General features: G+C 33.4%; 2 protein-coding genes across 2 annotated transcripts in view; both read left to right on the top strand.

Moving 5' to 3' along the window:
- Positions 1 to 11,126, top strand: part of LOC134702076 (uncharacterized) — a 53,305-nt gene extending 42,179 nt beyond the window's left edge. Inside the window, exons 7-8 of the mRNA XM_063563169.1 lie at positions 8,242 to 8,694; positions 9,921 to 11,126. Of these exons, the coding sequence (XP_063419239.1) occupies positions 8,242 to 8,694 (453 nt within the window). The 3' untranslated portion in view covers positions 9,921 to 11,126. The remainder of the gene's footprint in view (positions 1 to 8,241; positions 8,695 to 9,920) is intronic.
- LOC134702070 (uncharacterized) overlaps positions 1 to 17,240 on the top strand; it is a 252,744-nt gene that overhangs the window by 69,412 nt on the left and 166,092 nt on the right. The gene's annotated exons all lie outside the window — the stretch shown is intronic.

Here is a 17,240-nt window from a genome sequence, read left to right on the forward strand (position 1 = left end):
TCACAATCAGCATTAGGGTATCTAGTTTTTAAAAATGTGTCCAATGATCCCTTCTGCCAACCAACATGACCGACATGGCTGAAAGTAGAACAAACGGGTCAAATGCAGTTTTTGGCTTATATATCTGAAACTAAAGCATTTAAAGCAAATTTGACAATCTGTATAAAAGTAAGATCTATCTGTCCTACAATTTTCAGACAAATCAGACAACTTGTATGTGGGTTGCTGCCCCTGAATTGGTAATTTTAAGGAAGTTTTGCAGTTTTTGGTTATTACCTTGAATATTACTATAGATAGAGATAAACTGTAAACAGCAATAATGTTCAGCAAAGTAAGATCTACAAATAAGTTAACATTTATTAAGCAAAATGGACAAATAAGTTAACATAAGCAAAATGGTCAATTGATCCCGTAAGGAGTTGTTGCCCTTTAAAGTAATTTTTAACAATTTTTGTTAATTTTTGTAATTTTTTTCAAAAGTCTTACACTTTGAAACAACTGACACAAATTTAGCCAAACATGGCCAAAATCATCATTAAGGTATCAAGTTTAAAAACTGTGCCCGATGACCCTGCTTGCCTCCAACGTGGCTAAAAATAGAACATAGGGGGAAAATGCAGTTTTTAGCTTATATATCTTAATCTAAAGCAAAAGTATAACGGTTGCATTAATTTTTGCATCAATTGTAAATAAACATATCAGGTGAGCGACATAGGCTCCTTGGAGCCTCTACTTTTAAATTTACCTTGGAGTTTGGTATTTTTGATAAATAAAGTAAAATTAATAAAAAAATAAATAAAATAAATTATCTTTATTTCAAGAAGATGATCCCATTAGTTAAAACAAATCTTCCTGAGAATCCTCAAAAAAATAATAACATATTTATAAGTACATACAGTTTTATAATGATATATTATACACAATATACAATTGTATCTAAATAATAATGAAAAAGCATACTAATTTGCACAATTGATGAAAAATTTGTAACATTTTGTTTTAAAAAATACAGGTATATTACTCATTTTTATTTTATTTGGTAAACTGTTCCATATTTGAGAACCTGAATATGTAAATGTTTTCTTTAAAAAAGTTGTTTTTGGTTTTGGAATATTTAAAAGTTTTTCATCAGCTGAACGTTAGTAATAATTTTGATTATCAGTAAAATGTAAATTTTACTTGTAAATAGTTAGGCACCATATCATTGAGTGATTTAAATACAAGTATTGACTTTTGGTATTGAATGCATTTTTCCACATTTAACCAGTGTTAAATTTTAAACAATTAACCATTTTAACTGTATGATGTCATTATGTCAGCTTCTACTATAACCCTAACAGATTTCTTTAATAACTTATTAAGTTTATTTATTCCACTTTCATAACAACTTCCCCATATATTGCAACAGTAATCAAATAATGGCAGAATATAAGCATTAAAATAGATAATACGTATATGCATAGGTAAATATTTTCTTTCTTTTGTAATAAATTGATTCTATTTGATATTGTATCATTTTATCAATTTGCTCATTCCAATTTAGGTTTTTGTCAATCCACATTCTCTATTTGTTCATTTGAAATATTGATATCTAAACTGTTTCCAGTTGAACAAATCCTTTGTTTTGAACCAATAATCATTGATTTACACTTTTTGGCATACAATTTTGCGAACACCAGTTTTCAATTACATGAATATCATTTTGAAGGTTAAAAGTTAACTGAAGTACATCATTACCTTTACTATGTAATGTAGAATCTTTTGCACATGAATCTATTAATGAATGTTATATGTTAAGTGGTAAATCATTGATATATAAAAAAAAATAATAGAGGCCCTAGGATAGAGCCTTCTGATACATCAGTTTTTTATGCACTTAGTATCAGACATGCCGTTATTGACGTTAACTTGTTTGCTTCGTTCAAACAAGTATGACTTAAACCAGTCTAGTGTATAATCTGAAACATTATGATATTCAAGTTTTTTCATAAAATTATATGAGTAACCAGATCAAAAGCTTTCTTTAAATCTAAAAATATATACTTTTATTTTAGTTAATACAAAGAAAACAAAAACAAACAACTTTACCTGTTTACTGAACGAAATTGTGTATTAATATATGTAATATGTTTAATAAGTATTATGTAAACTTTCATCAGTTGGATGGATAAACATACACAAACGTCAAGTATTTACCTGAAATGAGTAGTGTGTGTGCAGAATTGGACTTAATCTTTTGTCAGGTTGATAAACATACACAAATAGCAAAATGAATAGCTTCGAATAGTAATAGACATGTTAGAAAAAAGGTTTACAATAGACAACTGATAGTCAAGAGTCTACATCAGAGATATTTAAGTAAGGAATCATCTCAAAAGTGTTAATTTATTTATTGATTTACTCTGCAGAACAATAGTTTTTTAACATAACTTCCAATAGATGTTAGTAAAACTTTCGAGTGAAGTCTTTCCGCCTCGTCTATCACTAAGTTGGTTGATTGGTTGATTGAAAAAAATATTTGCAGAACATCAGTTACTTCATCATTTAGATTGGTTGGGTGTGGATTGTTGTGAGATAGCCATTTTCATTGATTGACATTTTGCTTCATGTGATATTTGACAGAAATTGCATTCATTAGTCGATTGGGGTTAGTTTGTTTGCTTATATTAATTGGTCGACATTTTTTCATAGCGTACAGAAGGGCATATTGTATATTGGTTGATTGATTGATTGTTTCTATGATGTCGAGTAACAAATACTTCACTTTTATTCTTGACCCACAGATTGATAAAATAATCCTCCAAATAAAGAACCAATTCTTAATTTAAAAAAATAAATAAACAGGGTTTGGGTCCAAAGAACACACAAAAAAGGTAGGGACTGGCTCCCATTGAATTGAAGGTTTTCAGGTCAGCACAACATTTGTACCTAAATCATTGTACTTTTTCAAAAAATATTTTCGTCGTATATTGCTATCACGTTGGCGTCGTCGTCTGCTTCGTCGTCGTCGTCTGAATACTTTTAGTTTTCGCACTCTAACTTTAGTAAAAGTGAATAGAAATCTATGAAATTTTAACACAATGTTTATGACCACAAAAGGAAGGTTGGGATTGATTTTGGGAATTTTGGTCCCATCATTTTAGGAATTAGAAGCCAAAAAGGGCCAAAATAAGCATTTACTTGGTTTTCGCACTATAACTTAAGTTTAAGTAAATAGAAATCAATGAAATTTAAACACAATGTTTATGACCACAAAAGGAAGGTTGGTATTGATTTTGGGAGTTTAGGTCCCAACAGTTTAGGAATTAGGGGCCAAAAAGGGACCCAAATAAGCATTTTTCTTGGTTTTCGCACCATAACGTTAGTATAAGTAAATAGAAATCGATGAAATTTAAACACAAGGTTTATGACCATAAAAGGAAGGTTGGTATTGATTTTGGGAGTTTTGGTCTCAACAGTTTAGGAAAAAGGGGCCCAAAGGGTCCAAAATTAAACTTTGTTTGATTTCATCAAAATTGAATAATTGGGGTTCTTTGATATGCGGAATCTAACTGTGTATGTAGATTCTTAACTTTTAGTCATGTTTTCAAATTGGTCTTCATTAAGGTCCAAAGGGTCCAAAATTAAACTTAGTTTGATTTTGACAAAAATGAATCGGTTGGGTTCTTTGATATGTTGAATCTAAAATGTACTTAGATTCTTGATTATTGGCCCAGTTTTCAAGTTGGTCCAAATCTGGGTCCAAAATTAAACTTTATTTGATTTCATCAAAAATTGAATAAATGGGGTTCGTTGATATGCCAAATCTAACTGTGTATGTAGATTCTTCATTTTTGGTCCCGTTTTCAAATTGGCCTACATTAAGGTCCAAAGGGTCCATAATTAAACTAAGTTTGATTTTAACAAAAATTAAATTATTGGGCCTCTTTGATATGCTGAATCTAAACATGTACTTAGATTTTTGATTATGGGCCCAGTTTTCAAGTTGGTCCAAATCAGGATCTAAAATTATTATATTAAGTATTGTGCAATAGCAAGTCTTTTCAATTGCACAGTATTGTGCAATGGCAAGAAATATCTAATTTCACAATATTGTGAAATAGCAAATTTTTTTTTTTTAATTAGAGTTATCTTTCTTTGTCCAGAATAGTAAGCAAGAAATATCTTATTGCAAGAATTTTTTTTAATTAGAGTTATCTTTCTTTGTCTAGAATCAACTTAAATCTTTGTTATATACAATATACAATGTATATTCACTTTTTACTACCAACTGATAAATTTAAATGATCTTTACCATTTGTGATAACAAGCAGTTTTTTTACATCTTAATATTTTATGATGTATTTAAATGAGTAGTTATTGTTGCAAACTCCATTAGAATATTTTAATTGAGATTAGTTTTGGAATAAGGGAAAGGGGGATGTGATTAAAAAATTGGGTTCAATTTTCCCATTTGAAATTTCATAGATAAAAAGAAAATTTCTTCAAACATTTTTTTGAGAGGATTAATATTCAACAGCATAGTGAATTGCTCTAAGAGAAAACAAAAATTTTAAGTTCATTAGAACACATTCATTCTGTGTCAGAAACCTATGCTGTGTCAACTATTTAATCACAATCCAAATTTAGAGCTGAATCCAGCTTGAATGTTGTGTCCATACTTGCCCCAACCGTTCAGGGTTCAACCTCTGTGGTCGTATAAAGCTACGCCCTGCGGAGCATCTGGTTACATTTTAATATTTTATGATGTATTTAAATGAGTAGTTATTGTTGCAAACTTCATTAGAAATTTGAATTGAGATCAGTTTTGAAATAAGGGAAAGGGGGATGTGAAAAAAAAATTGGGGGGTCAATTTTTTTCATTTCAGATTTCATAAATAAAAAGAAAATTTCTTCAAACATTTTTTTGAGAGGATTAATATTCAACAGCATAGTGAATTGCTCAAAGGCAAAAAAAAATTTTTAAGTTTATTAGACCACATTCATTCTGTGTCAGAAACCTATGCTGTGTCAACTATTTAATCACAATCCAAATTTATAGCTGAATCCATCTTGAATGTTGTGTCCATACTTGCCCTAACCGTTCAGGGTTCAACCTCTGCGGTCGTATAAAGCTGCGCCCTGCGGAGCATCTGGTTCCCTTCTTAAATATTCTTGAATTTTATAAATTCCAATTGGAACTTTCAATAATTGACATCTTCCTCAAAATCATCCCTTATCAATTTCCCTTTCTCTAGCAGTACTCTAAATTTATGTTTTATTAATTAGATTTTTTTTCGTGTCTATTTAAATCTTAAAATTCCATCGTATTTTCCTTTTCGCATGTTCCAGGATTCTCGAGTTGCCTTACTGAATTTAAAGTCATGGAAGTAGACTACGTATCCGTTTTGTTCTTTTTTTTTTAAAGTGGGATATTTAACCTGTTTCTCTGAGTGAAGAATATTCGTTAAATATTTGTTACTTAAACAATCAATGAATTGGACAATACTTTTCTTTACATTAAGCAAACTGTCAATAAATCAATTCATAAATAAATAAACTAAGGAACCAATCAACGTTTACATCCAACAACCAACCACATGATCATTAAGAAGAACTTATGCATTGATCATGTTGATATCAACCAAGCAAGCAAGAAATCAACTAATAATTTAAAAATATCATTAATATATATAGGAATGACTTTTATTTACAATTGTTTTTTTCTAAAACAAATATTAACTACAACAATAATTATATATTAAATGTTAGCAAAGTAATAAAAGCTGTACCTAGTAAAATCAGTCACAAAATTCATACTTTTGAGATGATCTCTTCAAATGTCTCCGTTGTAGACTCAATTCTCAATTGTAAACATTTTCTCACTGTCAAATATGTGAAGTGAGTACCGTGTACACAGCAACTGTCATATGGTTGATAAAAACATACACAGACACTTAAATGAACTATTATTATTATGTTGAGTGAGTAGGATTAAGGTCAGCTTTGGACGTAAACTTTCATCAGGTCAATAAACATACATTAACAGCTGCAATTTACTATAATGCATGTGAAGTTAGTAGTATTTGTTAAACATTGGACATAACTGTCATCAGGTCAATAAACATACACTAATAGCTGATAATGACTGTAACATCATGTACATGACGTCAAAGTTAAGTGTTTTCAATTAAAAGGCAAAAATGATAGAAAAAAGTAAAATCACAAAAATACTGAACTCCGAGGAAAATTAAAAACGGAAAGTCCATAATAAAATGGCAAAATCAAATGATAAAACACATCAAACGAATGGACAACAACTGTCATATTCCTGACTTGGTACAGGCATTTTCAAAGGAAGAAAATGGTGGATTCATGAATCTAGTTTTATAGCGCCAAACCTCTCACATGTATGACAGTCGCATCAAATTCCATTATATTTACAACGATGCGTGACCAAAACAGACATAATAGGTAAAATGGTCAAAATATGGGTACAGCAGTCATCACTGTGTCACAATCTCAAACCAAACAAATATTTAAGAAAAAAAGCACAAAACACATCTATCAAATATTACAACCACATGAATTGCTTTGCGTGTTTGACGTCAGAAAATGTAAACGTCACACATGAAAAATATAAAATAATGTTGTCGTTCAAAGTATTTTCAAAACAATTATAGTTTCACATGGGTAATGGAGGTATACAGGGTTAAAAAATCAAAAGTATTGCAAGAACTTAGTTCAGAAAAAGACCGAGATTTAAAAGTATCCAGAAGTTCTTTAGAATTTTTAAGAATCCACATATGGTTAATACCACTACGCAAGTAAAATAATTTTGTCGTTCAAAGTATTTTCAAAGATATTATAGGACAATAACATTATGGGCATTATAAATAGAACTATAACATACATGTTATGACGGGATCCTCAAAAGTCACATGTACAAAAAACACACCAGCAAAAATGAAAGACTTCATACTTTATTTGGCCTTTTTAACTTTTTTTGGATTCGATGATTTGATGAGTCTTTTGTAGACGAAACGCGCATCTGGCGTATATACAAAATTTAGTCCTGGTATCTATGATGAGTTTATATATAATACAAACACATTGACGGGATAATACAAACACATAGAATATTCAGTATAATAAATTAAATAACACATACCTGAGAGGGGGAAAGAGCAGATTGGCACGCTAAAAATAACATTATTAACCTTGACCTTGCATCGGTTGACAATGTTTTCTCTGAGTAAAAGTCTGCTCTATCACCCTCTCAGCTATGTGAAATTTATATATTGTATATTATGCATTTTAGAATAAAAAAAACCCCAACTTTTTAATTAAATGCAATCAGTTTGTTTCAAAAGAAACTGTTCTAGATGGCTTCAAATTTCAAATAAGGATGTATTAACCAATATCACAATGAATCATAGCTAAAACAGTGACTTGATATGAAACATGTCATTTAGATTATTTCTTGGTGTCACAAATAGTACAAATCCACATGTTCCACAAAATTCAATGTTCACAAGCATATTTTCATTACATTGTTTTTTAGGAACGGAAACGTAGAGCGCATTGGTCAACAAAAAACGTCTGTGAACATAATGATTATTTGTTATAACAATAAACATATTCACCTCGGATATTTAGTTTGTCAAAGCCTGCGCTGTATGTTCCATAGAATTCAATTTTATAAAAATCAAAACAATTTTGTCAAATTCAACAGTATCTAAGGCAAATTAGGGAATGTAAACACGGTAAATGATAATGCTTGACAAGAAAATGCTGACAAGAATATCTCTTTCGTACATGTATTTTAATCAACATCATGAACATGAACATGGTGAAATATGTTGATCTTGAAACAATGGACCCAATGTTCAGGGTCAAATGAGGTTATTACAGACCTTACTCCTTTCATAGTCATCATACTGCTATGCATTAGTTATTTGAAACAAACATGTACCAAGACAAAATATTGCTGAAATATTTCTGAGTAAGATGTTTTTTATAATAATTTTAAACAGCATTCCCAGATTTATTTGTTCCAAAACATGGAGCAAGAGTTATTTTTAGATGCTAGGTACCAGGTCATTGATTTTACTTTTTAAGTTTTTTTCTTGTAGGAATTTCCATGAGTACTTGACCAAGTTAATTGATTTCAAGAAAAAACTTATGTTAAACCAAATTGTATAATATCTTTTTCATCTTTTACATTACGATTCCTTACGTTTACGTTTATCTTCTTTTCAGTTCACCAAAGAGGAAATCAATTATACAAAAATGGGAATGATCGTGTTGAATGTTCTCGCTGATGTTTCATATGACCTTCTAAAACCAGATAAACCAAATCTACGTCCGAGAAGCGATTGTGATATAACACACTTGTACCAGGAGCATTTCAAACTTAAAAAACATATTCCAACTAATGGATGGGGAGGGAATTGGCAAACCATTCAGGGTACAGACATAGCTGTTGGAGATGATATTGAGCGCATAAGACTTACACGGAATGAACTACAACACTCAACGGCAGCTGAAATTGGAGATACACGTTTCATTGAGTTGTGTAACATATTAAGTGATCTTTTAAAACGTTTTGATCAACTTAACAAACCAGCAAGGCTTTATACAGATCAACTAAATAAAATTTTGTCTAAAACTATGTCTGCTGAGGAAGTTCAATCAATGAAAATGAAACATTAGGTAAGTTGAAGTTCTTAGCCTTTTTAAAACCAAAATGTGTGCACAAAGTTCGTTATGATTTTATCCATTTTATTATACGACCGCAAAAACATTTTGCGGTAGTATATTGGTATCACGTCGTCGTCGTCGTCCGAAGACAATAACTTTAGTATACGTAAATAGAAATCTATGAAATTTACACACAAGGTTTATAACCACAAAAGGGAGGTCGGGATTGATTTTGGGGATTGTGGTCTTCACAGTTTAGGAATTAGGAGCTCAAAAAGGAATTTTTGTATTTTCCTGACAAATGGCTCAAAACTTTTAGGAATTAGGGTTAAAACAAGGGGAAAACAAGGGTTTCCTGGTTAGTGGACAATAAAGACAGTTTAAAAAGAGTGTAAGGGAGGTAACCCAATCACATATTACGAGCAATGTTATGTATCTTTGATTACCTCCCTTACACTGTTTGTCAATTATGTCTGAATAAATGTTGTATTTTCTTGAGGTGATTAGCTGTCAATTTATTTTTAGAAGTTACTATTAATTAATAATGATTTTAGTCATTTTCAATTTTAAGACTTATAAGAAGGAACTAAATGGGTAATTTTGGTTGCAAACTCCATTAGAAATTTGAATTGAGATTATGCCTATATGATCTTGAAGGAGAGAATTGTTTTTGGAAAAAGGGAAAAGGGAAAGGGGGAGGTGAAAAAAATGGGGGGGAATAAGAAATTGTGGGGGAAAGACATTTTTTTACTGATTTCAAAATGATTTCAGAAATTAAAAAGAAAAATTATTCAAATTTTTTTTTTTTTATTTGCAAACAAAAAGGGGGGTGGGGGTGTCAATAATACAACAGCATAGTGCAAAAGCAAAAAAATAATATAAATTCAAATCATATGACAAATTCTTTGACTACAGTTATTCTGTGTCCGAAAACCTATTATGCATTAAATATTTTATTACAATCCAAATTCAGACTTGTATCAAGTGCAAGGGTTGGACTTCTGCGCTCAGCGAAGCAATTTATTACAACAGTATGAACGTATGCAAACATAAAACATTAGTTTTTAGAGAACAGCGTGTTTCCAGAAAGATGTTTCATTGCATGATATTCACTATCATTTTCTTTTTCTACTGGTCCAAAATAAAAAATGGATATCTCTATAAAACTGTTGAAGTAGAACTTAAAACGGAAACTAAAATTATCTTTGCAGTTGTGATTTATTTTGTTTTCATTTCAGAAATGGACATTGAAGTTGAAATTATTCCAACACAATAGAGAAATAAGTTCATGCTGTTTTTAATTGCAATTTGTAATTTCAAAACTTTTTAAGAAATTTACCTACTACCTACTATACAAACTTCTTGGCATTAGACTGATCAGTTTTGACTATATCCGTGTATTGAGAAAAAATGCTACCAATTAAAGTCTGTCTTAAACTGTCTCTACATAGAGTTATACAAATAAATGAACCAGATGAAAAAGTCAACCAAACTGTTTATTCATAGAGTTATGGAATGTGATTGCCAAAATGAAATAGAGAACAAAACTGTTTCATAGAGTTATGGAATGTGATTGCCAACATGGAATATAGAACAAAACTGTATATTCATAGAGTTATGGAATGTGATTTCCAAGATGGAATAGAGAACAAAACTGTCTATTCATAGAGTTATGGAATGTGATTGCCAAAATGGAATAGAGAAGAAAACTGTCTATTCATAGAGTTATGGAATGTGATTGCCAAAATGGAATAGAGAACAAAACTGTCTATTCATAGAGTTATGGAATGTGATTGCCAAGATGGAATAGAGAACAAAGCTGTCTATTCATAGAGTTATGGAATGTGATTGCCAACATGGAATAGAGAACAAAACTGTCTATTCATAGAGTTATGGAATGTGATTGCCAAAATGGAATAGAGAAGAAAACTGTCTATTCATAGAGTTATGGAATGTGATTGCCAAGATGGAATAGAGAACAAAACTGTCTATTCATAGAGTTATGGAATGTGATTGCCAAAATGGAATAGAGAAGAAAACTGTCTATTCATAGAGTTATGGAATGTGATTGCCAAGATGGAATAGAGAACAAAACTGTCTATTCATAGAGTTATGGAATGTGATTGCCAAAATGGAATAGAGAACAAAACTGTCTATTCATAGAGTTATGGAATGTGATTGCCAAAATGGAATAGAGAACAAAACTGTCTATTCATAGAGTTATGGAATGTGATTGCCAAAATGGAATAGAGAAGAAAACTGTCTATTCATAGAGTTATGGAATGTGATTGCCAAAATGGAATAGAGAAGAAAACTGTCTATTCATAGAGTTATGGAATGTGATTGCCAAGATGGAATAGAGAAGAAAACTGTCTATTCATAGAGTTATGGAATGTGATTGCCAAAATGGAATAGAGAAGAAAACTGTCTATTCATAGAGTTATGGAATGTGATTGCCAAAATGGAATAGAGAAGAAAACTGTCTATTCATAGAGTTATGGAATGTGATTGCCAAAATGGAATAGAGAAGAAAACTGTCTATTCATAGAGTTATGGAATGTGATTGCCAAAATGGAATAGAGAAGAAAACTGTCTATTCATAGAGTTATGGAATGTGATTGCCAAGATGGAATAGAGAAGAAAACTGTCTATTCATAGAGTTATGGAATGTGATTGCCAAAATGGAATAGAGAAGAAAACTGTCTATTCATAGAGTTATGGAATGTGATTGCCAAAATGGAATAGAGAACAAAACTGTCTATTCATAGAGTTATGGAATGTGATTGCCAAAATGGAATAGAGAAGAAAACTGTCTATTCATAGAGTTATGGAATGTGATTGCCAAAATGGAATAGAGAACAAAACTGTCTATTCATAGAGTTATGGAATGTGATTGCCAAAATGGAATAGAGAAGAAAACTGTCTATTCATAGAGTTATGGAATGTGATTGCAAAAATGGAATAGAGAAGAAAACTGTCTATTCATAGAGTTATGGAATGTGATTGCCAAAATGGAATAGAGAAGAAAACTGTCTATTCATAGAGTTATGGAATGTGATTGCCAAGATGGAATAGAGAAGAAAACTGTCTATTCATAGAGTTATGGAATGTGATTGCAAAAATGGAATAGAGAACAAAGCTGTCTATTCATAGAGTTATGGAATGTGATTGCCAAAATGGAATAGAGAAGAAAACTGTCTATTCATAGAGTTATGGAATGTGATTGCCAAAATGGAATAGAGAACAAAACTGTCTATTCATAGAGTTATGAAATGTGATTGCCAACATGGAATAGAGAACAAAACTGTCTATTCATAGAGTTATGGAATGTGATTGCCAACATGGAATAGAGAACAAATCTGTCTATTCATAGAGTTATGTAATGTGATTGCCAAAAGAGAATAGAGAACAAAACTGTCTATTAATAGAGTTATGAAATGTGATTGCCAAGATGGCACAGAGATCAAAACTGTATATTCATAGAGTTATGGAATGTTTAATGGATATGATGAAATAGTGAATCAAACGCTATTCGTTGAGTTAAATAGAGTAATGGTCAAGATTAAATATTGGATCAAATTGTCTATTTGTAAAGTTACAGAAAGTAATGGTCTAGATGTAATAGTGTACCATAATCGAAATATTGGACACAACTTAAAATGTGAACCAATATTGGACTGTCTCAGTATTATTTATAGTTTTGCAGTACTTGCAGCAAACCGCTAATGTAAAAATTTCTAACACTACACTCGTTATGTACAGAACTATTTTAAAAATGTGTTTATTAGTATGTTTTAAGCGTAAAAAGTGTTTGTTAATATGTTGTTTGCGTATTATCAATAATACGAAATTTCCAGTTACATGTAAATGTGTAAAGTAAAGACGAATGACAAGAAGACAGTAAGGAAAACATCCGGTTCAATTGAGATTGTAAATGGAGAATGTGTCAAGGAGACAACAACCCGAACAAAGAGCAGAAAACAGCCAAAGTCCACCAATGGTTGTACCTTTTTCATGGGAAAGATATATACATTATTTTAATGTGTTTGTCCTTTAGTAAATCGAATGTAGATGTTCAAATTTTTGTCGTCATTAAATATGTTTACAGCATTTTGTATAAATGGCCCAAATCAATTTTGTCAACATCAGAGGTAATTGAGGTATCGAAATATGTTATTTTCTGATAAGCAATAAAACCCTTGCCATATTAGGTCATATAGCTGTGTGTGATGTTTAAATACGCATTTATAATAGAGACAGTAGATACCGTACTTGGCCTGTTGAAAGGGAAAAGCGACTGACTGTCCAACATACCATTTTTTTCCAGTGGAGGTCCAATTTGTTGCCCTTCATCCAGGTTTGCTATTTGTTTACTTGTTCTTATCCTTGTGAGCTATTCTCAGCAACTGCCGCCTGTCGTCCGTCATCCGCCATTGTTTCTCATCAAAACGATGAGCAAGACATCATCAACAATCAAGTCAACATAGCAAAACAATTAGTTGATTCCTTGTGAATACTTTTAATCGTTTTGATTTAGGTTTAATTGTACGTATATAAATATAGCATTGGGCTGTTTGTCAGTGGGTAACATTGTTATAGACGACTGTTTAATACACAATACGACATTTTAAAATTCACGTCGAAACTCATGGTTAAAGAAAATCAATTAACATGTGACTAAGATTTTAAAATCATTACATAGGTTAATCTCTCATACATTCTGGTTGTTATTTATAATGCCTTTCCAAACAATTTTCAAAAAAAACAAACAATATCTGCAGTTAAATTTAACTGTTTCAGTTTCTATGTCTCTTTAGGCATAATCATTTAAGATTTTTAAGCATTTCTTGAAACACGCATCTAATAGAATCAAGCTGATTAGCAAGTTAGACACATGACACTGTGATACTGTAGACTTTAGACTAGTTCAGAACCTTTTTAGAAATGATTCATTTGTTGAATAGATGAAAAGATGTAGGAGAAAGTTTCCATATATCTTTATTGATTATAGTTGTTATTTGCTTAACGTTCATTGGAAAACAGAGGGGCCTCGTAGTCTGATCGGTCAGTGTATCACAGAAAACAGAGGGGCCTCGTAGTCTGATCGGTCAGTGTATCACAGAAAACAGAGGGGCCTCGTAGTCCGATCGGTCAGTGTATCACAGAAAACAGAGGGGCCTCGTAGTCCGATCGGTCAGTGTATCACAGAAAACAGAGGGGCCTCGTAGTCTGATCGGTCAGTGTATCACAGAAAACAGAGGGGCCTCGTAGTCTGATCGGTCAGTGTATCACAGAAAACAGAGGGGCCTCGTAGTCTGATCGGTCAGTGTATCATAGAAAACAGAGGGGCCTCGTAGTCTGATCGGTCAGTGTATCACAGAAAACAGAGGGGCCTCGTAGTCTGATCGGTCAGTGTATCACAGAAAACAGAGGGGCCTCGTAGTCTGATCGGTCAGTGTATCACAGAAAACAGAGGGGCCTCGTAGTCTGATCGGTCAGTGTATCACAGAAAACAGAGGGGCCTCGTAGTCTGATCGGTCAGTGTATCATAGAAAACAGAGGGGCCTCGTAGTCCGATCGGTCAGTGTATCACAGAAAACAGAGGGGCCTCGTAGTCTGATCAGTCAGTGTATCACAGAAAACAGAGGGGCCTCGTAGTCCGATCGGTCAGTGTATCACAGAAAACAGAGGGCCTCGTAGTCCGATCGGTCAGTGTATCACAGAAAACAGAGGGGCCTCTTAGTCCGATCGTTTAGTGTATCACAGAAAACAGAGGGGCCTCGTAGTCCGATCGGTCAGTGTATCACAGAAAACAGAGGGGCCTCGTAGTCTGATCGGTCAGTGTATCACAGAAAACAGAGGGGCCTAGTAGTCCGATCGGTCAGTGTATCACAGAAAACAGAGGGGCCTCGTAGTCCGATCGGTCAGTGTATCACAGAAAACAGAGGGGCCTAGTAGTCCGATCGGTATAATTAGTATAACTAGTGTATCACTAGCATGTCAATACTGAGGTTGTCAGTTCATTGGAAAACAGAGGGGCCTCGTAGTCCTATCGGTATAATAAGTCTAACTAGTGTATCACTAGCATGTCAATACTGAGGTTGTCAGTTCATTGGAAAACAGAGGGGCCTTGTAGTCCGATCGGTCTAATTAGTCTAACTAGTGTATCACTAGCATGTCAATACTGAGGTTGTCAGTTCAAACCCCACTCATGACTGATACACTGGACTCAAATCATAATTGACAATGATTGTCACTTTAACTGCCTCAGGTCGTTGCTACTCTCCGAGCATTCCTGTTACCTCCTCCCACCCAAACCAAGAAAAAAATGCACCGCCACAAAATTGACCAAGAGACAATAGTGCTGAAAGTGGCTTTAAACAACTATCAATCAAGTGGCAATTATGTAATGCATATTCAGTACAAGAACAATTTAGTATTACATTCAGTGAAAAAAAAATGATACTTTAGAAGAGGGAGAATTAATAAAGGAGCCACTCAATAACCGCGAGTCGAGTTAGACAAAACCATGGACAAACCGACAAATGATTTTTAAGAAGAGAGAGAAGATATAAAGGAGCCACTCAATAACCGCGAGTCGAGTTAGACAAAACCATGGACAACCGACAAATGATTCTTAAGAAGAGAGAGAAGATATAAAGGAGCCACTCAATAACCGCGAGTCAAGTTAGACAAAACCATGGACACACCGACAAATGATTCTTAAGAAGAGAGAGAAGATATTAAGGAGCCCCTCAATAACCTCGAGGCGAGTTAGACTAAACCATGGACACACCGACACATGATACTTTATAAGAGGGAGAAGATATAAAGGAGCCACTCAATAACCGCGAGTCGAGTTAAACAAAACCATGGACACACCGACACATGATACTTTAGAAGAGGGAGAAGATATAAAGGAGCCACTCAATAACTGCGAGTCGAGTTAGATTGAAAGGGGTGCTCCGGAAAGGTAAGCAGATCCTGCTCCAAGTATCAAATTGGCATCTACTGATTGACAGTTCTGAGTTATTTTTGATGTCTCAATCATAGGCTTCTTATTGAAAGGGATGCTCCGGAAAGATAAGTATATTCTGCTCAAAGTATTAAATTGGCATCCACTGATTGACAGTTCTGTGTTATTTTAGATGTCTCAATCATAGGCTTCTTATTGAAAGGGGTTCTCCGGAAAGATAAGCAGATCCTGCTCCAAGTATCAAATTGACATCTATTGATTGACAGTTCTGTGCTATTTTAGATGTCTCAATCTTAGGCTTCTTATTGAAAGGGGTGCTCCGGAAAGATAAGCATATTCTGCTCAAAGTATCAAATTGGCATCTACTGATTGACAGTTCTGTGTTATTTTAGATGTCTCAATCTTAGGCTTCTTATTGAAAGGGGTGCTCCGGAAAGATAAGCAGATCCTGCTCAAAGTATCAAATTGGCATCTACTGATTGACAGTTCTGTGTTATTTTAGATGTCTCAATCATAGTCTTCCCATTAGACAAAACAATGGACAAACCGACAAGGATGTTATGATATTTTAGTGGTTTCTTATTAAAAGGGGTGCTCCGGAAAGATAAGCAGATCCTGCTCCAAGTATCAAATTGGCATCTACTGATTGACAGTTCTGTGCTATTTTAGATGTTTCAATCATAGGCTTCTTATTGAAAGGGGTGCTCCGGAAAGATAAGCAGATCCTGCTCCAAGTGTCAAATTGGCATCTACTGATTGACAGTTCTGTGTTATTTTAGATGTCTCAATCATAGTCTTCTTATTGAAAGAAATGCTTCGGAAGGTTAAGCAGATCCTGCTCCAAGTATCAAACTGGCATCTTCTGATTGGCAGCTCTGTGTTATCTTCTCAGACAAAGGCACCTCACAATAAAGTCTGAGAATTTCCAGTGTCCCTTAAAATCTTAATAGGCTGAGGAGTATCAACAATAGAAACAAACCCATCAGACATAACGGGTTTATAATGCTCCATGTAATCACAAAACTGGACTTTAAAGCCTGACTCGCAGGACATTCCAACGTACTGGTAATATAAGGTGTCGTACACGCACTGGTCTTGGGCTTATTATCTCTTTCATTCTTCTCATCAGAGGCGGATTTAGGGGGGGGGGGGGGGTCCAGGGGGCCCGGGCCCCCCCTTTTTGGGAAAAAAATGGTTGCTTATATAGGGAATCACTGAAGCGTGACGCGAGTGGACCCCCTCTTAGGTCAGTCAATGGGCCCCCACTTATGAAAATTCCTGGATCCGCCACTGTTCTTCTGGTGTCTAAAACAGTCAGCCATCAGGTGATTTCTCAAAAGTACCAAATTTTGGGCTAGACATAATATAACTATACTGACTCTTGTTCTGTGCAACAGGCTTACTATCAGTACTTGTAATTTCCACTCGAAGTATTAAAATTTTGACCTTTGAAACTTCTATTATGTGAAAGGGTATATTTGTCGGAAGTAACAGCTGCATCATGTAATGTCTCAACAGATTTTTCATCTTAATGTGTTTTTAAGTCTAAATGTACTCACTGCTTGAACTCTTCTAATAACAT

This window comes from Mytilus trossulus, unplaced genomic scaffold, assembly GCF_036588685.1.
Source record: "Mytilus trossulus isolate FHL-02 unplaced genomic scaffold, PNRI_Mtr1.1.1.hap1 h1tg000396l__unscaffolded, whole genome shotgun sequence".
Taxonomy (NCBI): Eukaryota; Metazoa; Mollusca; class Bivalvia; order Mytilida; family Mytilidae; genus Mytilus; species Mytilus trossulus.